We start from the raw sequence: 23,015 nt of genomic DNA, 5'->3' as shown, positions 1-23,015 counted from the left end.
GCAAAAATAATTTATAAATTTGTGTATCTCATCCATAAAAAACTAGATCTAAAAATCCTAGTTTGGTATGGTTCAATAGTTAAAGACCTTTGAAAGTACGATTTATGGATAATAGGACTCTAGATATACACGTAGATAATAGATATATCTTTAGAAAAATATAGATTTTTTATGAACAATCAATAATAATAATAAAAAAAAGATTTGGTAATAGATATCTCCTTAGATAAAGAAGATTTAATTTAACCTTATAGATTTCTTTTTGGAACCTATCGATAACAAAAAAGATTTGGTATTGATCCTTTTTTACAGATCGACTATATAATATATGCACAACACAAATGATAAATAAACGGTAGGATTGAGGATAAAACTTAACAATGGCGAAAAGGCTACGGAGGCGACAACAAGTCAAAGATGACGACACGGTAAAAATCTCCCTAATTATCATTATTGATTGTTGTTTGTGTAAGCAATATTTAACACATAGGTCACATGTTATGAACTTAAAACCATTGTAATTAATTAAATCAATAGACACATTGGTGATAGTGTTGAGTTTTCACTTTCAGCTTGATCGAATTAGCATGCTTCCCGATGATATACTATTGTTAATATTATCTTCGTTGAGCTTTAAAGAGTCTGTAAAGACTAGCGTACTTTGCTCTCGATGGAGGGACTTGTGGATTCTCTTACCCGAACTAGATCTCGATCTCGATTCGACATCAATACTATTACAATACCACCGGAGAGGTCATAACATCAACAGGTTAAGATGCGATTATGTTAGATGGGTTGATCGCATATTCACCCTACTCCCCAAATCCTCTACTAACCTTGTCAGATTCCGAGTGGCATTCGATTTACCTTCACTTTTCAGTGGATTTGTCGATTATTGGGTTAGCTCCGCTGTGAGTAGAAAGGTTGAGAGTCTTGATTTGATCTTGAATACCTACTCCTACTCATCAGAAGAGTTTTACTATTTCCCATACCATAAAGAGAATTTCCCTGACAATCTGAAGCTGCTGAAGAAACTGAGTTTGCATTGTGTGAATGTGAGTGATGCGGCTGTGGCGTTTTTGTTGGGGAACTGTAGTCTCCTCGAGCAACTGTCTCTATCTCGGTGTGGAAGCAAGCTTTCGTCTCTCAAGGTTGGTGGGACGTTGCCGGTATTCAAATGCCTAGAAATCAGCCAGTGCCCTAGTCTCTCTTCAGTTGTTGTTCGTGATTCGAACATTGTTTGCATCAAGTACGCTGGTCTGGGCAGACCACATTGTCGTTTCAAGCTCATCTGTGTTCCTCATCTTACTCAGCTCTGGATTCAGACCGCGCATGAGCAGGAGATGCTGTATTATATTATGAACATCAGACGCATTATACACATGTTTGATTCTGTGCTTCCACAACTACACACGCTCAAGATATACTCCAACTACAAACTTACCTGCTTTGTAATGTACACTCGTCATTGATTTGATTTTCAATAAATTAGCTATAACATGCTAATTAAGATGATATACATATTGTAAGCAGGACACTTTGAAGAAGATGATGCCTAAACTTAAGGAATTGGTGGTGGTGGTTCAGAGTGGCTATAGTGACAATTGTTCTCTCATGCCAATCATAAGATGGTTTAAGGTGGCACCTTGCTTGCAAAGATTTGTTCTAGAGGTAACTAGCTATTCATTTTGTTAACATTTTGTTAAGTTCAAATTGCCGAAAAAATAATAAAATTTAATTAAGTTCAGATCAATTTCATAACTAATACAAATATATATCATAATTTTAACATTTTCATTAATTGCGGAAATTTGATGGTCAAAATTATGTATGATGTGGAAGTGATAGTGAAATAAAGATGCTGGTCTTTTATTTTATTGTGTGTATAAAAGAATGGTCTACTTCATACTAAATTTCATCTCAATTTCTGTCATAAATAATTAAGAAAAATATCAAAATTATGATACAATAATAATTTTTTTAAAGTTAGGGGATTGGCATTTTTTTTTTCAAAAATTTTTCCTTTCCTATATCTGTTGATCTACTCAATGTGGTTATATAATTATAAATAAGATGAATTACTTTATTTATTAATGATTTTATAGGCGTCACGCCAAGATGAGACCAATACAAAAGATAATGTGTTGTGGGGTTTGAAAAGGGATTGCTTGATTAATGGTAGTGATTATGATGTTTCGGACATTAACCGCAGTAAGAAAGTTAAACAGACTTATTTTATCAAGGAAGTAGAGTTTTTTGGCTATCATGGAGTGCGTAATCATCTTCAAATCATTAGTCAGTTGGTGCGACACGGTGTTGCACTAGAGAGGATAGTCGTGGATCCACGATCTTTCGAGCTTCGTCAGAATATGCCGTGGGATCGCATTTCCCGAAACCAAATGGAGGATGAAATAATTGCAAGAGAGCTTGCAAAGAATCAACTTAGATATGTTACTAAAAGAATAAAAGTTAACATTCTTTAGACTAGGATTTGTGAATTTCATACCTCAAAATATCAAATTTTTATCCAGATTTTGGCCCTTGATTACTTTGAAATTATAAATGTTGCATGATTATCATTTTTCTAGCCATTCCTATGTGCTTCGCCGCTAATGACCTGCCGGTAGATTTTTTTTTACAATATGTCATTTAGATCGTGACCGGGCATATTAATGTGTGAACAAATATCATCACATAAAATTATCTACTTTAATGTATTTTGTTTCGTTTAAAATTAAGAAAACATTACTTCTCAAGAATTGAAATAGTTAATTGTTTGATTATTTTTTTTCTAATTAAGTGTACTTAATCTGGATACCCGATTTTATTTATTGCTAATTGATATTCTAATTGTTTGGTATATCATGTGAGAGTTTTGTTCTGCTTGGCGACGGATTGTGCGCGACTTGTAGGCGACATGACACGCCAATCGCCATCCACCGTTTTCCTTTTATATTTTAAATATAATTCTGTTTGTTTTCTCTAATAATTTCAGACTTAGTTCTAAATTGTGTATCACATTTTTTTCTTCTCGTACATGTAGCATTAATATTTCATGACGTCTCTCACTAACCACCCACTCATACTCACCGGCATAAATAGCTTTGCACCCTCTGTCGGCGTTTCCTACCAAACAACCCTCTGTCGTCGCCATCGGAAGTGTAAACTCACATTCGTCCCCACCCGGATCTGCACGATTTCTACTGGAATTTCTCAACACTGTCCAAAAATCGACTCGCAATCAAAACCCTCCGGTGATGCGTTTCAAAGCCTCACGGCATATGGCGGCAGCATGTGCGGTTTCAGTTGCCCAGCTTCGATTATAGGGCACATGAGGGGATCTTCCCCTCCACTTCAGACTTGATCATTTCTTCGTCTTGCTCGTCGGTAAGCTCAATCTTCTCAGCTCCGGATTCGGGAGAAGCAATTTTAAAATCATTGAATTTGGTAATTGGTATTGATCTTTTTTTACAGATCGACTTTATAACATATGCACAACACAAATAAATTAAAGGTAGGATTGAGGAGTAAACTAACAATGGAGAAAAAGCTACGGAGGCGACTCGAAGTCGAAGATGACTACACGGTAAAAATCTTTCTAATTATCATTATTGTTTATGTAAGCAATATTTAATCATTGTAATTAATTAAATCAATAGACACATAGGTGACAAGTGTTAGAGTTTTCACTTTTAGGGTGATCGAATTAGCTTGCTTCCCGATGATATATTAGTGTTAATATTATCTTCGTTGAGCTAGAAAGAAGTTATAAGGACTAGCTTACTTTGCTCTCGATGGAGGGACTTATGATCTTCTTACCCAAACTAGATCTTGATCTCGATTCGACAGCAGTACTACTGCAATAACACCGGAGAACTTATAACATGAACAAGTTAAATAAGTTAAGATGCGATTACGTTAGATGGGTTGATCGCATATTCACCATACTCCCCAAATCCTCCACTAACCTTGTCAGATTCAGAGTGGCATTCGATTTACCTTTATCTATCAGTGGATGTATCAATTATTGGGTTAACTCCGCTGTGAGTAGAAAGGTTGAGAGTCTTGATTTGATACTCCCGGAAGAGTGTTACTATTTCCCATACCATAAAGGGAATTTTCCCGACAATCTGAAGCTATTGGAGAAGCTTAGTTTGCATTGTATGAATGTGAGTGATGCGGCTGTGGCATGTTTGTTGGGGAACTGTAGTCTCCTCGAGCAACTGTCACTGTCCCGGTGTGGGAATATGCTTTCGTCTCTGGAGGTTGGTGGGATGTTGCTGCCGGTATTCAAATGCCTAGAAATCAGCCAGTGCCCTAGCCTCTTTTCAGTTGTTGTTCCTGATTCGAACATCGTATGCATCAAGTATGCCGGTCTAGGTAGACCATATTGTCGTTTCGAGCTAGTCGGTGTACCTTATCTTACTCAACTCTGGATTCAGTCTGCACACAGCCTGGAGATGTTGTTTTATATTAGGAACACCGGTGGCATTATAGACATGTTTGATTCCGTGCTTCCACAACTACACACGCTCAAGATATACTATAACTACAAAATTACATGCGATGTAATGTGCACTTGTGATTGATTTGATTTGCAATAAATTAGCTATGACATGTTACTTAAGATGATATCAATATTTTCTTAATGGCTGAAACGGTTCAAATTTAATGCTATACGTTACATTGTACTCCCTCCGTCCCAAGTTACTTGAGTCGTATTCCATTTTGAGTTGTTCTATGTTACTTGAGTCATTTCTCTTTTTGGCTAAAACCAAAACATCTAATAACACTTACTTTATTCTTTCTTTTACTTTACTCTCTCTTCTCTCGTACTTTATTCTTTCTTCTATTTTATTTTAACTCACTAAATATAACTTTCTTAAAAACAATTATATAACGTTGCTGGTAAATTTGTCTAAAAAATTATAAGAACAGCATGGACTAAAAGTAAATGTTTGATCCAAATTCACGCATGACACTTAAAAATAAACATGATTTAATTATATAAAATCCCAAAAAATATAAATATTCAAAACTTGTCCAAAATTTATTGATATTCAAAATTTGGTCAAAACTCACCTTTTATATATGTATAGATAGATATCAAAACTATGATATAATTGGTCAAAAATATTTTTTTAAGTTAAAGGAGATTGGCTGATTTTTTTTCAGAAAATTTCCCTTTCCAATATCTTTTGATTTACTTAGTGTAGTTATATAATGATGGATAAGATGAATTATTTTGTTGATTAATGATTTTATTGGTGTCACACCAAGATGAGACCAATGCAAAAATTAATTTTGCAGTGTGGGCCGAAAATGGATTATGGTAGTGATTATGATGTTTCGGGGATTAACAACAGTAACGAAGTTCAACGGGCTTATTCTCGCATTAAGTAGAATTTTTTGGCTATCATGAGTGCGTAATCATCTTCAAATGATTAGTGGGTTGGTGCGACACGGTGTTGCACTTGAGAGGATAGTCGTGGATCCACAATCTTTCGAGCTTCGTAAGAATATGCCGTAGGATCGCATTTCTTGAAACCAAACGGAGGATGAAATAATTGGGAGGAAGCTTGCAACAAAGCAACTTAAACATGTTACTTCAATAATAAATGTCAACATTCTTTATACTAGGATTTGTGAATTTCATATCTCAAAATATCAAATTTTTATCCACATTTTGGCGCTTGATTATTATGAAATTGTAAACATTGCCTGATTATCATTTCTCTATTCCAATGTGCTTCTGAGCTAATGACCATGTCTGGAATCGATATGGTTAATTTTTTTCATCACTTCTCAATAATTGAAATAGTTAATTGTTTAATTATTTTTTTTACTCCGTATTTAAAAAATAGAAACATTTGAAACGATATGAGTGTTAATACACAATCGATAAAATAAGTGAGAAGAATTAGTAAAGTAAGAAAGAGAAAAAGAAAAATGAGTAAAGTAAGAGAGAGGAAGAGAAAAAATAGTGAAAGTAGAGTTAGTGGATTGTGAAGTCTATGTCCTAAAATAGAAAGATTCTAAAGTTTCTATTTTTTAAGGAACGACATAAAATAGAAATAGTTGTTATTTTTAAAAAACGGAGGGAGTATAATTAATTGCACTGTATCTTGATAAAGATCACATGTTGTGAAATCCCGATTTTATTTAATGCTAATCGATTCTCTAATTCAAATAACTATTTCAAATTCAAACTTTTATTTGCTGCTCAACATGAAAAACAAACCTATAAAGTCATATAAATGTGAATATGGTTAGAAGAATTTTCATCGAGATTACAACAAATATTATGTTTGACTTTTACATGTGAATTCATTTTGAAAAGAAGCCATATCCTTGTAGATTCAACCTATAATCAAAAAAGATTTGCTATAGTTATCATAAATTGGATAATATATATATGTGCACAACAAATGTAGGTTTGACCATGCAACTATCAATGGCGAAAATGCAAAGGTAAAAATCTGGCTAATCATAATAATTTTGTTTAGGTTTACAATCTCATGTTTTTGTTTTTAGGGTAATCGAATTACCATGCTTTTGGAAGAGATATTAGGATTAATATTATTTTCATTGAGCTTGAATATATATTATAAGTATTAGTGTATAGTTGTTTACTCTACTATGTTTTGTTGTTTAAAATCCTTTTAGGTTTATATTAATAATCGGGTGCAAAATTTGAGAAGATAACTTTGGAATATAACTATAGTCTAAATGGATATTTAAGTATTCATAGATAATGAAGTCTTTTCTTTACTGGCAAGAAATGCATTTAAATCTACAATGTTCAAAGAATTGCATTTCCAATATTTATAGGCATTCTAACTCATTTTAGAATTTTCTACTTAATTCTTTTATATTCTAAATATCTAGATTTTTATAGATAAAAATCTAGATAATTTATTACCTAATAATATTAAGATATTTCCATTACAAAATTAAGTTTATCTATTAATATTCTAACACATACTTTGCTCTCGATGGAGGTACTTGTGGACCCTCACATCTAAATTAGATCCTAACCATGCTAGAGATATACTCTTTGTTCATACTTATAACTTGCGATGTAATGTACACTTGTGATTGATTTGATTTTTAATAAATTAATCATCTAGGTTACTATTGAAGCGGTTGGCAGCGGAAGCGCTCACATAAATCAATTACATAATAAAGCGATCTATTTAACGGATTATTTAGACAAAATCTATTCGCGTAATTATCACACGTATCATGCTCATAACTCAAATAAAACATGCTTTAAATTGATTAAAACCTAAAACATGCTTTTCTAGGGTTTAGCCATTATACCTTAATGATTCACCGAAGAATCGAAGATAGCTAGCGCCTTCTCCACGTGAAGATCTTTTGTACAAAACCACAGATTTTCTGTCTGGTTCTCGGACTGTAAATTGATATCGTGGTGGGCTGATCTAACCAGTGTACTAGGACTTAAATAAAGAAGGCAGAAATCCTTTCCCACGGAGGAGAGGAAAATTTCATCCTCTACCTTATAGGGGGGGACGAAAATTTGAATAATAATACAAGTGTATTTTCTGTCTCCTTTATTCTCCTATTTATAATAAGTCACATATTGGGCCCAGACAGGGATCTATGGAAGGCTTTGGATATGGGCTCCTCCAATTAGCTTTTTACTAATTAAATTAAACCCAATTTAATATAAGCTTATAATTGGAATATTACGAGCAGCCACTACAGAAGTAACATTGCACTCCCCATCCAAATCCGAAATTACAAATACTTCGGGTTTCCAAAATTAATATTTATATTTATTTCTCGCGCTTAAGATAAAAACATCCATTAATTAATTATTGTCTTCTATGGACTTAATTAATTAATATCTTATTAATTCCAAGATAGGACTCAGCAAGAAATTCTAATTTATTATTCATAGAGTAATTAAACTCCAACTAGCTAGGTTCCGAATAATAAAACATTATTTCAAGCTTCTCTTGAGGATGTTATCAAACGAGACTCACCTCGCGCACGATTCAACATAATAGCAATCCTAGCACCGCTAGATATTAATCACCACTACCCAATATACCAGGCTTATTGGGTTGCGAAAAACCCGCACCATTTGGTAAGTCAAAGTAGTGCATAATCAATACCGTATGCTCAATGCTAACGTACATTGATTAAGAAATAATATACGACACCTCGTCTTTCAGTAGATAGCATAAAGACTCTTACCTCGCTGTTAGATCCTTTCAGTGCTATACCACACCAACGTCATCTTATTTCAGTAAGGTTTAGAAATAATCGGACTGACATTGCAACCTTTCACGATAGGTAGTCTAAGCCTATCTAGGTTGTGAAATTCTTCTTTTTCTTTGTTCAGAACTGACCGTGTTACCTTAAAGTGAACGACGCCCACAACCGGTCTACTAAAACAAAGACTTAGACTTTGTTAAGTTACTTATACATTTAAATATGTAATAAACATCCATTAAATGTAAAACATAACAACATTATGACAAAAATAATCTGTTTATTCATTTGGAAAATAAAATAAGAGTTTTAACAGTATTCAATCACTCGAAAGGTGATTTCTAGTATACAAACTCTAACAAGTATGATTTGTTTATTATGATGATATACATATATTATATATTTATATTGTACAGGTCACTTTACTAAAGATTGTAGGGATCAGATTCATCGGATTCACATCTAAATTAGATCCTAACCATGCTAGAGATATACTCTTTGTTCATACTTATAACTTGCAATGTAATGTACACTTGTGATTGATTTGATTTTTAATAAATTAATCATCTAGGTTAGTATGATTTGTTTATTATGATGATATACATATATTATATATTTATATTGTATAGGCCACTTTGCTAAAGATTGTAGGGATCAGATCACTCGGATTCACTAATTACCGGGACCACTTTTTGTATTAGGTCACCACTAAGATGGCTAATCTTAGTAAAAACAAGCCAGTACAAAGATTGATACAGGATTACAAAGATACAATGAATCAAACTATCTATCTATTACAGATGCTAAACCTCAATTGGAACTCTAGTAACTTGTAGATCATTAACCAATCTGGGACTGAAGCTTTCTCCAATGGAAACCTGCACACTAAGATAAAGCGATTAGAATACCATCACAAGACTCCTAAGAGTCTAAAACTGGACTTAAAGGAGACAAAGAAATCAGAGATTTGCGGATATGGCTCAGGTCACAATGTGACTATGCTCTGGGCCAAGGACCTCCTCAATCACACTGATTTATCCAAAGGAGCGCAGTAAGACTGTCTGAATCAGAGATCTACAAAGACCTCACTGTTTGCTACCAACGTCACCGTCTCAACACGCACAACCACCTTTACACCGAGACAATATCTCCAAAACTCATGAACTCACAGATCCTAACAAGAACGCGATGAAATCGCCTCTAGTGTTGGACTTCGCAAAGAAACCGAAGAGGTTGCTCTGCTAGTGATTTCACCGATTGAAACTCTTTGGAAGAATCAGAGAAAACACTCTAAGAGAAGATCAAGGACAAAGAAGGAAGAAACCCTAGAATCGCAAGAGAGAGCTGAAGAGAGAGAATGTCTAGTATCGAATGAATCAGAGAAACTAGAGAGACTCTCTAGTTATCTCACACACAACAAACACACTTGACATCCAACTGTGCAGCAAGGTGATCCACGTGGAGTTGCAACATTGCAGCCATCCAGCGGCTCTGGTAAGTAAGGCACCCACCAACCGGGTCTAACACCTGGGCCCCGAATTAACAAGTCATTGGTCTGAATACAAAGAAGCCCAAGACACCATTAAATCAAATATGGTCCATTAAGTCTCACAAAGATGATGTCTAATCTTAAAGAATTGGTGGTGGTCGTTGGAAGTGATTACAATGACAATTGTTTTCTCGTGTCAATAATAAGTTGGTTTAGTGTGACACTTTGCCTGCAAAGATTCGTCAGTAGCTATATGTTCCTTTTCCCGAGTGCAAACTGCTTAGAAAAACAGGTCTTATTCCGGTCAATCTTCTAACTAAAAAAAGGGTTAAGAGTATATAATAACGTTGATATTTTTCTTAATTGAGATATTTGGGTGAAATTAGTAATTATGTATGACGTGGAAGGTGGCTCTTTTTGTCTCACCTACTTATGGAAATTAGAAGAATGTTAAAGTTATGATTAATAAAAATTCGTCCAAATTTCTCGACATGAGATAGTTAAAAAAATGTGAAAGTTATCATTTGATTGACCATCTTATAAAGTTGGCTCCGTCCATAAAAATAAGCCAATTAGTGTATGGCATGGGTTTTAATGTAAAATTGGTAAAGTAAGAGAGAAGGAAAAAAAGTAAGAGAGGAGGAAAAAAAGTAAGAGAGAAATTATTTTGCCCAATAAGAACTCACAATTTCTTAAACAAGTTACTATAAATTATTTGAAATAGATTTTGAGTATGGTTGACCGTTGCAACTTGTCACAAGTATCTCAAGTCAATTGGAATTTAGATCTAGATCACATACTTCAACTTGTCACATTAAGACAAAATGCTCGTATATATTATTCATTCATCTATCTTATATTTAGGCAGTGGCTTAATACACAGTGAAACCTACCTAATAGCTTAAGTAGATTTTTCATTGTAAAATGCCAAACATGCATTGTTGTTACAAGTACAAAAGAGCCTTTTTTATCAATGCTTTCTTCCTCGTGCTTGTGTCTTGTCTTCCTTTGGTTTCATCTAAACGCTGCAAACAACCTGTGATTTTCAACTTCGGCGACTCAAACTCCGACACTGGTGGATTCGCGGCCGCAATCGGCTTCAGCTTCGGAGACCCTTATGGTCGCGCCTTCTTCCATCAGCCCACCGGCCGACTATCTGATGGCCGTCTAATCCTCGACTTTTTATGTAACCTCTCATCACTTTCTATTTTCATAATTGCATCAACAATTAACTCTCTTTATTAAATTAACTTTCAAATTGCATGTTATAAATATAGGGTCTTGTTTGGTGGCTAACTATCTTAACTTGCTAACAGTTAACTATGTCAACAATCATGTTACAGATGTCAATACGAAGACATTCGTATTGACATCTGTAACATTAGTTAGCAACTCATCTCCCTAATTATGTTAGTCATTTATTTAAAAGTTCAAGCTAACCTACTACTGTACTTACTTTGATACACTTTGATACACTAAATTTAATTTATTTAACTTCTATCTTATTCTTTAAATATTCAATTTTATTTATTTTTTTCATAGGTGATAGTTTGCACACAAATTATCTAAAAGCTTACCTCAATCCACTTGAACCTGACATCTCAAATGGGGTGAATTTGGCTGTGAGTGGAGCCTCTATTCTTCCACCAAATGTTCTATTCAATTTAGGCGTTCAAATCAATCAGTTTAGTCTCTTCCATAATCGCTCTCTTCAACTCCGCTCTAAAGGTACACCTTCTACTTACCTCTCTTTACAATTTAACTAATCCAATTTTGATTTAGATATGAACTAAAAGACTCAGTTTTAAACTTTCAAACTATTTTAATTTTCCACACTTTTGTTGTAAATGTGTACCAAATAAATAAAGTCTTGACTAGCTTAATTGACTTTCAATATATTGATTATTTAAGTCATATAGACATTTTAAAGTTTGTGTATTTAAAGATTTTTTTTAATTCAAGTACAAATTATATGAGTCAGGTCGAAAAGATGTGTTGGACAAAGAAGGATTCAACAATGCACTCTACATATTCGACATTGGACAGAATGATTTGACTGTTGCACTTACATTTAACCCTCTTCCCTATGACCAAGTCCTTGAAAAAATCCCTTCTTTTATTTCTGGGATTAAGGATGCTATCCAGGTGAGAATACACATTTTAACGTCGTAAATTGTAAATTAATACTTCATCTGATTGAGTTCGGCACAGATTTTAAGACTAATTATTACTCCTATATTTCTATCATTAATTCTCTAGGCTGTATACAAACTTGGTGGAAGGAATTTTTGGGTGCATAACACGGGGCCATTAGGTTGTCTACCCCAACAACTAGGCATACGAAAACCTAACATTAGTGAAGTGGATGAGTATGGGTGCATTACCATGTTGAATGAAGCTGCAAGAGCCTTCAACTCCAAGTTAAATAACCTATGTCAACAACTACGTCTCCAGATGAAGGATTCCACCATTGTCTATGTCGACATCTACTCTATCAAGCACAATCTCGTTGCAAATTCTTCGTCTTACGGTCAGGCCCTCTCCTTAATTTGATTTTCCAATTAATGAACCATCAAAAATATATAGTAAAAGGTTATAATCTTATTTTGTGTCATCTACGTTTGATGTTTTTGAAATAAAAAATTTACGTTTTTCTTGAAAAAATCAAAATTCAAAAAAAGATTGATTTATGATCACATAATTGAAGATGTGAATGTGAATGTAGGTTTGGAGAAACCAACAATGGCATGTTGCGGACATGGTGGGGCGCCTTACAACTACGATCCGAAGATTCGGTGTCTTGTTGTTGCTGGCTACAATGTGTGTGACAAGGGAGATTTCCATATAAGTTGGGATGGAATTCATTACACTGAAGCTGCTAATAAGATTGTTGCATCTCAGATTCTCTCCAACAAATATTCAACCCCTCCTCTCCGGTTTAACTTCTTTTGTAATAAATAATGCTTCAATTGTAATTTTACTATTGTTGATAAATCGTCATTTCACGTATTCAGATAAACAAGGGTGTGTTGTATAAGGCCCAAAAAATATTTTAGCAGTCCTCTAAAAATATGTAAGAAGATTTTGCATAAGAGTGTGTTTTGTAGTTGAGATATAGCAGGTTATGCTTATATCACCCATTTATTTTTAACTCATGACAAAAATCACGAAAAACCCGTCAAGTCTTTAAAAGCTAGCCAATCCCGACCCGCTCAAAGAGTTCCATTTTGTTGTGCCGTTGTCCACGACTCGGTGGTAGTGGCGGCGCTCAGTGTCAATTTTTTTTCATCTCTTAGTTTAGTTAATTTTTGTCGTATTCTCAAACTTTGGTTGGCATCTCTCTTTCCCGGTCAATTTTGAGGTTGGGTAGGTGGATATTTGATGTAGGGTTGAGAACTCATCTTGCATGACTCAGTGGTTGGTTTGTCTATTTTGGGAGGGTTGTGTTAGAATATAATTGAATGAACAATTACATAAAACTCTCTATGATTATCAACCAATAAGGACATAGAAGAAGAAGAAGAAGAAGAAGAAGAAACTGTAGAGCGGAGGTGTATCTTGATCCATATTGAATTGAATGACGAAATTGGTTTATGGTGGTTATGATGGGGTTTGTATACTAAAAGATGCTTCGAGCGTACATGCCTCTGTACAGCTTGTGCATGTATACAAGAAACACCACGTCCACTTGTTTACCTAATTATGAGAATAAATAATATAAGTAATGGTTTATTTATTGAAATATAAGTAAACAAGTCTAAGGTTTTTTACTAAGAAGGTTAAAGCAGTGGAATCTGATGATTTCTCATGGGTTCTCCAATAGGGGACTTGACCGGATCTAGTAAGAAGAAAAATGAGTTCACAACATAGATAGACACTGGTGTGGTAAAGCAATAAAAGGATCAACACGAACTATATTCTTTATTGCTATCTACTGAAAGAATATACTTCAGAAATTTTAGTATTTCTTAGTCTATGCAAATAATATTTATATTGTTTATTTACTCAGACGCAACTTTAACTTATCAATAAGTGAGAGTTTTTTGCAACTCAATCATGGTATCTTGGGTGGTAGTAACTAAATAACATGAAAATATTATAATATTATTTCATAGAATTCGTGTGCCTAATGTGGTAAGATTAATTCCCAAGAGGTGTTTGAAAAATGAATTTATTATTCAGAAAACTAAGCAGTTAGAATTTTATTCCATGAATAATAAATAAAGTTTCAAACTAGAAAACTCTTTGGAGAATTAAGTTAATTCAAGTCACATAGCAGACAAAGAATTAAATTAATGGATTTAGATGGGAGTTCAATATTTTTCTTTAGTGGAATAAAATAACATTCCATTGGATAATATATTAAATCATGGGTTAATTGATTTAAAAAGTTTATTGTCTAATGGGCTAGCCCAACATCTAATCACTCCATGGATCTCACTCTAGCCCAACAAGTCCATCTTATAAATAGTGAAGGGGTGTGGAAACCCTTGAACACAATTAACATCTTACTCCTCTCTAAGCCCTAGCCACCATTCACATGGCTTCTCTGTCTCCCTCTTGCATCGATTTTCATGCATTGCTCTAGGGAGATTAGAGTTTTGGATTTTGTTTTTGTTCTATCCTAATTCATATGATTAGATCGAGACAATCTTGTGTTTTTGTATGGTTCTCCCAAGATCTCATCTCACTATTATTGTTTCTTCAAGATCCGCTCACCCGGATGAACAATCAAGGACGTGGGAATAGAATGAAAGATTCGTGGTCGAGAAATCGTGGATTGTCAGGAGATTCAATAAGCAACGTCGATCCATTATTGGATCAAAAGGTAACAATCAAATCTACATCAAATAGCATGTGTTCTATGTGTTCTATGCATTTTCTATAGATCTAGATCTAATTAGATGAAATTTGAGTCGAATACATAATCACTTAAATAGATCCGTAAGGATATGTTTGTTTTTCGTGTCTTCCGATGCGGTAACCACAACAGGTTATTGATCTTCCAGACGATCAGAGACATTTTTCACAATAGTCTGCCAAGAGAATACAAAGATATTGAATCGTTTCGCTGACGTCTGGGGACTATAACCTAGCTTATATTTATACTCCATCCGTCCGAAGGTAGTAGGGTCGTATTCCTTTTTGGGTTGTTCCTAGGTAGTTGAGTTATTTACTTTTTTGGCAAAAACTTTATCCCCTCTCGTACTTTATTTCCTCTCTTACTTTACTCCCTCCGCTTTAACCTTTAACACATCAATTTCATAAATCTCGTGCCCAAAAGAAATTCTCCAACTACCTTGGGACGGAGAGAGTATAAAATATAAGACCCTTTTATTACTATTCGGTCCCTCAACAAATAGAAAATCTCATATGATATCTACACTTATTTCCATAACAAGTTTAATACATTTTAGCCCTAACTTTAATCTTTATGTATCACTTTAATTGGACAACAATAAAAGTATACTTCAAAACAAAAAAACTTTCAATCTTTAATAACAATCTACAATGCCCAATACTCTATACTTCCACCGATTTTCCATTTCACACTTATATGTATCTTTCACCATCAATTACTTTTCGATAGCTCAGACAACTTTTCATTGATAACCTTATGTGAGTAGTAGCACCAGAATCTACCTCCCTTAAATATCATTAGGGATTAAAATCAAATTAACTTCAGAACAGAGCAGAGCAAGAATTGCACCTTTCTTTCTACGCGACACGAGATTTTAACATAATTCTTCTTTTGATATACATATTTATCACAAAGGAAACAACTATAATTATTCTTATGTTGTTTCTTTTCTAATGCACTCTTATCCATATCAACATTCTCAATAGACTTTCTTTTAATGTCGTTTACTTTATTTCTTGAGGTATTGACCAGTTGTGCAACACTAAATGCACAAACAAGTCTTTAGAATTCAAGCTTAAGTAAAACAACGTGAGACATTTGCATAAAGTGCTCCTTTATGTTTCCCTTGCTCTTATACTTTATTGAGATCAAGCATGTTAGTCTCAGCTTTATCGTTTTTCGCAAAAAGTTCCTTAAATCTGGCAAGGTATTCACTAGCTTAAGTGATATCTTCAGTTGTAGTGCCTCGAAAGGCTTCCATGATACTATACTTGATGATCATTAGACTTACGCCATTCGAGCATTCTCACTTCTCATAACTTCTCTTTTAATCAGGAGTACTATTATCTGTATGAGAAACAAGATCTATGTATCCCAGACTACTCAAAATTTGATTTTGTTAATCCTTAAATTTAACCCATTTAAATTGATATATTATTCATATTGGAAGAAATTGTACAAGTAAACATCATAATTGAACATAGAACTAAACTGAAATAATTGTCATGCTAACATCTCGAGGTAACAACACAACATTCATATTAAAGTCTGTGGACTATAATATGAACTTGTAAATGACAATCTCTTTGTAGTAATCAAACATTGGCAATAAAAATCATGTCAAGTAATGTCTACCTGTGGGCATCACATTAATTACTTACATGAAATCTGGATGATTATCACGTATTCATCAACATACATGTGGTGATAAATACGTGATAATTATCTCGTGCCAAATATTAACATTCTTATTGGCCAACTAATATCCGCATTAAAATACCATCACACATTATCATCCTAACATTCACATTTTAAAAGTATAGACAAGAGAGGTTATTATTGCAGCGTCTTGTTTCAATTAATCCACTCAAGCATATTAAACTACCACATGTATTGTATTTAATTAAATGTTAAATCTCATTTTCTATAAAATTATAACTGATGCTGTTATGTACGCTGGAGATCTTCAATTTGAATCATAATTTTATTTTTATCAGACCTGTTTTGTTTCTATATCAACTTTGCAATAGCATTGGTGAAGAAATGAATGATGTAGTTGATGAAACTTAACTCCAGATTGAAAAAGAATAATAGTGGTTGCTTTAAACATACATTTGATTAAGAAAAAACATGGAGTAGTATATTAAAATGTGAATGGTGTAGCAGCACCGCATCTGGGCCCACCCGCGCATGCTTTAATACACTCTCCAACCTCTCTACTCTATAGTCTATAGCAGTAGTATATCTTTTTTCCTCCACGCTTAATGAAAATCATGTGTATGTGGGAAAGGGTTATATGAGATAAAATTCATACGCTACGGTGTTGTTCGGCTAGGTTACGTGCACTCCTTTAAAAAAAATGATACTCCCTCCATCTCAGAGAAGTTGGCATATTTTGAAAATGATACGGGATTTTAGAAAGTTTTGTGTTGTGTGCAAAATGGAGATAGAAAATATAATTTTTATATTCATGTGAGAGAGAACTTTTTCCAAAAAGGGAAATGTAACATCTTTTGTGGGACAAACTAAAAAGGAAAGTGTGCCATCTTTTGTGGGACGGAGGGAGTAATAAATAGTTAAAGTGAAGAAATGGTAAATTAAGATAGAGAATAATGTAGAGAAGTCTTCTCTACATTATTAACTGGGACTGCTAAAACGGAACGAGAGAAATATACTAGTAAGATATAATCTAGAATTAAGTTGTGAGATTATTTTTTATGAAAAAATTTTTAATATTTAAATGTTTTCTACAAAATGTCGCTTTATGCGAAATTTGATGACAAACTTATTCATTTCATCAAAGTTTAAGATCGAAATTTTGTGGAAAACTTTAATTGAACATTAAATGATGGCTTAAATCATTCCCATTTTTAGGCATTGTCATGTAGATCGTGATTTATAATACTTTTAAATGGGCTAGTTAAATGTAACATGTTTATTGTATAAATAAATTCATCAACATTCCATTCGTCTGTCTGCTATTATATAATTTCGATTATCTATTTTATAACTTAATTTGATAAATGGATTTTATGTTGTACTTCCTCCGTCCTAGTTTAAGAGTCATATTTTGCCATAAAAGTCCGTTTCAGTTTAAGAGTCATATTTTGCCATAAAAGTCCGTTTCAGTTTAAAAGTCACATTTGGAATTTTCTATATTTGGACATAAAATTTTACTCAATTATTTATCAAAATTACACCCAAATGCCATTATCTACATAAAAATAAACCAAAAAAAAAATGAAACACCTTTTAAATCCAAAAAGTCAACCCATCTCACTTTCCATCATCTTACTTCATTTATTACACACTCCACCATCTTATTTCATTTATTCGGCACTCCACCAATTTCTTAAAACCCGTGCCATAACTAATTCTAACTCCTAAACTGGGACGGAGGGAGTACCAACTTATTTCACTAATATTTTAATTTATTACAGTACTTCATAAATTAATATACAAAAATATGACTCTTACTTTATTAATTTTTTCAAATTACCTTCTTTGGCATTTCTTCAAATTCATGTCGAATGAAAGTGAGACATTTAATCTCAAAAATATACTACTTCTTTCGTCTCAAAATAGTTGAGTCGTATTCCTTTTTTGTTTGTCCCATGATAGTTGAGTGATTTTCTTTTTTACTAAAAACTTTATTCCCTCTTTTGTTTTACTCTCTCTTCGTCTTTTTTACTTTACTCCATTTTATTTTTCCCTCTCCACTTTAACCTTTAATAAATCAATTTCTTAAATCATGTGCCAAAAAGAAATATCACATGCAAACTATCTTGGGACGGATGAAGTACAATTCTACGACAATGTTTGAAATGAGATCGAAGGGTTAGAGTCACGTAGAGTGTGCATGAGTGAATATGAAAAAAAAAATTGTATAACGAGATATCTCTGAGAAATATCTAAAATTTGGAGGGTGTTTAATACGAAATGAAAGCCGAAATCACCAACGTTCATATTGAACAACTGTCATGATGAATAAATTGAACACACTAGATTGTTCTCAAGCAATTAACGGTTATAGATTGATGGGATGAATGATAATGAATTAAAATTATAGAGACAAGAAAGGAGAAAAACCCTAACCTCGTAGCATTTGTCGTTTAAAAACTAGTACTAGTTGATCCCTTGGATACCACAATTTCTTCGAGGAGTTATTTATAATTACTTATAAATAAAACTGAATTGATAATGTTAATTTTACAACACTAGATTTATACTCCATTTTACTACGATAGAATTTGCTGTAGTGAGATTTTATATGGTAAAACCCATATTAATGGACTATAGCTAGCAAGGGCCAAACACCTTGATTCTCATCTTTTCTTTACTTGTTAACAAGGGAACGTGGAATCCACCATTGAATTTCCAACAACAAAATAAAAGGCATAGGGATCTAAATAGGCACATATCCACTCAATATGTCCACTAATTTGATTCATAGATTAATTTTTTCCGGACAAGAATTAGCTAAATTAAGTCTCTAGGTTTCATACATAATCAATTTATATAGTAAGGGTTAAAAAATGGACACCTGAATTCGCATTAGCATGATATTATCTGTTTTTGGCAAAATCCTTACAATTTAGCTCTTGGATACTCCCTAAAATACCTCGTATTAATGGACTAGATGCTGCATTTATATATTGTGTGAACATTTTCTAATTCTCCGACATGGAATGGTCTGAACCCTCAACATACACCACGCGCACAACATCACCAAATCCCAACACAAACTAGCTTGAGACAAAAGAAATTAAAGAAAATCCTAAGAATTAGCAACACAATTTTTCCAACACAAAAACAAGAAACCCTAAAAAGCAAGAGAGTAAATAAGAATGCATCCTAGCAAATGCCAACATCATTCTCCAAGACAGAGCGAGGAAACCCTTGAAGAAGGCAAGCAACGGGCGGGATCGTCAACGCGTGCATCTCTCCATACGCGTTCCAGCAGAAGGGATCGAGAACCAAAGCCCCTCGAGACGGGAGAAGCTCCACGTCACCAATTGTGATGTTGGTGCACGGGACCGCATCGCTGCACGCCAGGCGCATGGGAGGGCTCCGTATATCGTAGGTCCCCTTGATATCCGAGTACTCTATGTCGGACACTTGAACGGCCGAGGTGCCATTCGAGCAGTCCTTGGTGAGGCAGTAGAACTGGTCGATGATGATCGGATTCCGCACGTTCTCCATGTGGATCTTCCGGAAGGTCACGCCCGAGACAGCCCCGGACCCGCCCTGCCACGTTTTGATCCGTACCCCGTTGTCGGAATTCTTGATCACCGAGTCGCGCACCGTTATGTTGGAGGCACACGCGCGCGAGTTGTGCTTGCCCAGGCTCCCTATGCTGTATATTTATCACACTATGAATACTTTACATGTTCCCTTTACATGATAAAAGCATGCATTTTGTATGTTTAGTGCAATTCATTCATTCCTCCTTTTATTTTTAACAAGGTAGATACGAATTTTTATAAGGTAAATTGTCAAATAAACAACAAAAGTATTCCCCCCATCCCTCACATAGTGAGGCATTTCTTTTGGGCACGAGATTTAAGAAAATGGAGTTTTGTTAGTTAAGTGAAGATAATAAAGTAAGAGAGAGAATGCCAAAAAAGGAAATGACTCACTTAACTTGGTACGTCCCAAAAAAGAGCATCACTTAATAATGGACAGAGGGAGTATTAAATTTGGGTTTGTATATTTTTCAAAACTCGAATGATTAATCACCAAGTTTCAGAATTTCACAATGATCATCTCATACGTCGTTTTTTGCCCATGTAGATAGACCTTGTTGCCACATTATGGCATGTTTCAACACGAAAAAGGCATACGGGGTAATTGCAAAATCCTAAAACTTGGTGATTTATCATTTCAGGTTTGAAAAATAAGGGACAAACCATAATTTGACTATTCTCCATGATTTATTTGACAATTTGCTTATGTTTCTATTCATAAATGTTGGCTATTAGTACTCCATCCGTCAATAAAAATAGAGATAATTGGGATGACACGAGTTTTAAAGTATAATTGGTAAAGTGGGGGAGTAATCAAAGCAAAAAGTCGCTAGTATGTTAGTGGAGAATGAAACACACCTTATTAGAGAAAAATAAGTTATCCAAAAATAGAATTAGACTATTTTTATGGACGGACCAAAATAAATAAAAAAAATGTATTTTTATGAAAGGAAGTATTATATATTGAGCCTCTCTATATATATTTTGGTGGGAATAGCTAAAACTCACGATGTTTTCGTTCATAAAATCTCACTCACTCTTACGATTTTCGATATTTATGTAATTAGATGAATGGACCTGATGCCATGGCTGGGACCGCAAGTGATATTCCTAATATCAACATCGTAGCAGCCAGATCCTATTGAAACACAATCATCACCTGCAAAACAATTGACAAAGTAACTTAATTAGGTTTCAAATAAATAAATAAAATAAAATGAATATATATACTCCCTCTGTCCCATTAAAAATGCAACGTTTTCCTTTTTTGGTTGTCCCATTAAAAATGAAACGTTTCTTTAAATGGAAACATCTCTATCTCTACTTTTTCATCTCTCTTACTTTACTCTCTCCTCATTAACTCACAAAACAATGCTACATAAAATCCCGTGTCAATTCTCAAATGTTGCATTTTAAGTGGGACGGAGGGAGTACATACTAACCGTTAGAAATGACTGAATTGTATATCTCAACATTATTGGTGTTCTCAATGTGAATCCCATCAGTGTTGGGACTGAGAGGTGGAGCAGTTATGTAAATTGATTGTATGTGAACATTTTGGCACCCATCGAATCTGAAATGGAACTGTGGACTATTCTTCATTCTGATTCCTTCAACTCTAATATTGTTGCTCATGAAGAATCGTATCGCCTGCATCCATCCAATACTTAATTACTACACTACTTATACTAACATATTTGTTTCATTTCTAAACAGATTAGTTTTTGGGTCACTTACAACTGGACTGTCGCATGGCTCCTGCACTATGCGACCATATCTTGCCTTGTGAGGCTTGCAGGGCAAGTCCCACCACGGCTGGCCACGTCCATCGATGAGGCCGTGTCCCCGTAGCGCCATCTCGTTGACCCGGTAGAAAACGAGCCACTGCCGCCGGCTGTAATCCGTCGGCCACACCTCCGGCCCCTCCGGGGGCATTATCGTCCCATCAACCTTCGGAGATACAAAATTATTCCCATACAAAAATCTTCAAGAAAAAGAAGAGCAAAGTAAAACTGGTAAAAGAAGTACTACCTCCGTCCAAAAAAATAGACTAGTTTTATCACTTCTGGTCATCCACCAAAAAGACCAATTTTAAACTCTACTAACACTACTTCTAGTATATTTTACATCCCTTCTCTTACCTTATCAAGATGCATAAAATTCGTATCATTCACAATTTAGTCTATTTTTTGTACGGAGGTAGTATTAGAAATGGGTCACTCAGCCCCTTAAAGGCCTAATAAGGGGGAGGCTTATCCACAGTTATATAGATAAGATGGGACCTTCACCAAGTCGATGTGGGACAAGATTTCGACAGTAGTAGCACCTTAAAGACGAGGCCGTTTTGACAAGGACCGGTGAAAATAGTTGATTGGATCATAAAAGTATAGCCGTAGGGAACTAGCAAGACGCCGGAATCAATTTGGCATGCGTTTTCCCACGCGTTCATGAATGCGTCGGTATCATCCGTCGCGCCGTCGCCTATGGCGCCAAACATTCTCACGTCGTACACTCGCCAATCATCGCTGCCCGATGGAGGTGGCGCAGCTGGAGGGGAGGCCTCGGGAGGGGCGGAGATTTGGGAGGCCGGGTGGGAATGCCGGTGGTGGAGGTGGTGGTGGTGGTGGTGTCTAGCGTGGCCTTCCGGCATAATTAATGCGACGATAATAATAATAATAATAATAATAAAATAAAATAGGAGAAAGGAAGTTTGGGACACCATGTTTTTGCAAGGAGAGATAGTGATGGATGATTGAAAAGATGGATGAACTAGGTTTAGGTTTAGGTTTAGGAAAGTTGTAAGAAGCTTTTGAATTTGTTGAAAAGTAGGAGCAACCAAACTCGGCTCTAACTTCGACTTGGCTTTGATCTGTTTATGACTCACATGCAAAACCAGTTTCATCTATATATAATTTTTTGAAGGTGGCATTGCAAGAATAAGAGATAAAAATGTATTAAAATGAGAATAAAGTAAAGTAGAAATGTACAAAAAAGAAGTTATAAATCGTGCACTCCTTTGAGAGAAATCCAAAAATAGCAAGATATGGACTATTTTTGTGACTAGAAAATATTTGGTTTCTCCTTTTCATATGCTTGTTAAGTATATTATTAATATATTGAAGTTTTTTAAAATTATTATAAAAAATTATGCAATTTTCTTCTAAAATACTTTGCC

The 23,015-nt window shown here is 34.5% G+C and overlaps 3 protein-coding genes across 3 annotated transcripts; 2 read left to right on the top strand and 1 right to left on the bottom strand.

The window, feature by feature from the left end:
• Positions 1–380: 380 nt before the first annotated feature.
• On the top strand, positions 381–2,483 carry LOC125221135 (putative F-box/FBD/LRR-repeat protein At1g78760). The gene is made up of 4 exons (XM_048123258.1): positions 381–428; positions 573–1,451; positions 1,534–1,671; positions 2,106–2,483. The coding sequence occupies exons 1-4, from the start codon at positions 381–383 to the stop codon at positions 2,481–2,483; spliced, it is 1,443 nt and encodes a 480-aa protein (XP_047979215.1).
• Positions 2,484–10,666: 8,183 nt separating this feature from the next.
• Positions 10,667–12,714, top strand: LOC125221134 (GDSL esterase/lipase LIP-4-like). The gene is made up of 5 exons (XM_048123257.1): positions 10,667–10,919; positions 11,276–11,461; positions 11,715–11,878; positions 11,993–12,263; positions 12,459–12,714. Exons 1-5 carry the CDS (start codon positions 10,667–10,669, stop codon positions 12,692–12,694), a joined length of 1,110 nt encoding a protein of 369 aa, XP_047979214.1. The 3' UTR covers positions 12,695–12,714.
• Positions 12,715–19,283: 6,569 nt separating this feature from the next.
• On the bottom strand, positions 19,284–22,687 carry LOC125223722 (polygalacturonase At1g48100-like). The gene is made up of 5 exons (XM_048126992.1): positions 22,167–22,687; positions 21,578–21,790; positions 21,283–21,490; positions 20,918–20,999; positions 19,284–19,950 (listed from the first exon to the last, which is right to left on the bottom strand). Exons 1-5 carry the CDS (start codon positions 22,560–22,562, stop codon positions 19,449–19,451), a joined length of 1,401 nt encoding a protein of 466 aa, XP_047982949.1. The 5' UTR covers positions 22,563–22,687; the 3' UTR covers positions 19,284–19,448.
• Between the last annotated feature and the right edge of the window lie 328 nt (positions 22,688–23,015).

This window comes from Salvia hispanica, chromosome 4, assembly GCF_023119035.1.
Source record: "Salvia hispanica cultivar TCC Black 2014 chromosome 4, UniMelb_Shisp_WGS_1.0, whole genome shotgun sequence".
NCBI classification, from domain to species: domain Eukaryota; kingdom Viridiplantae; phylum Streptophyta; class Magnoliopsida; order Lamiales; family Lamiaceae; genus Salvia; species Salvia hispanica.
This window is presented reverse-complemented; position numbering and strand designations above follow the sequence as displayed.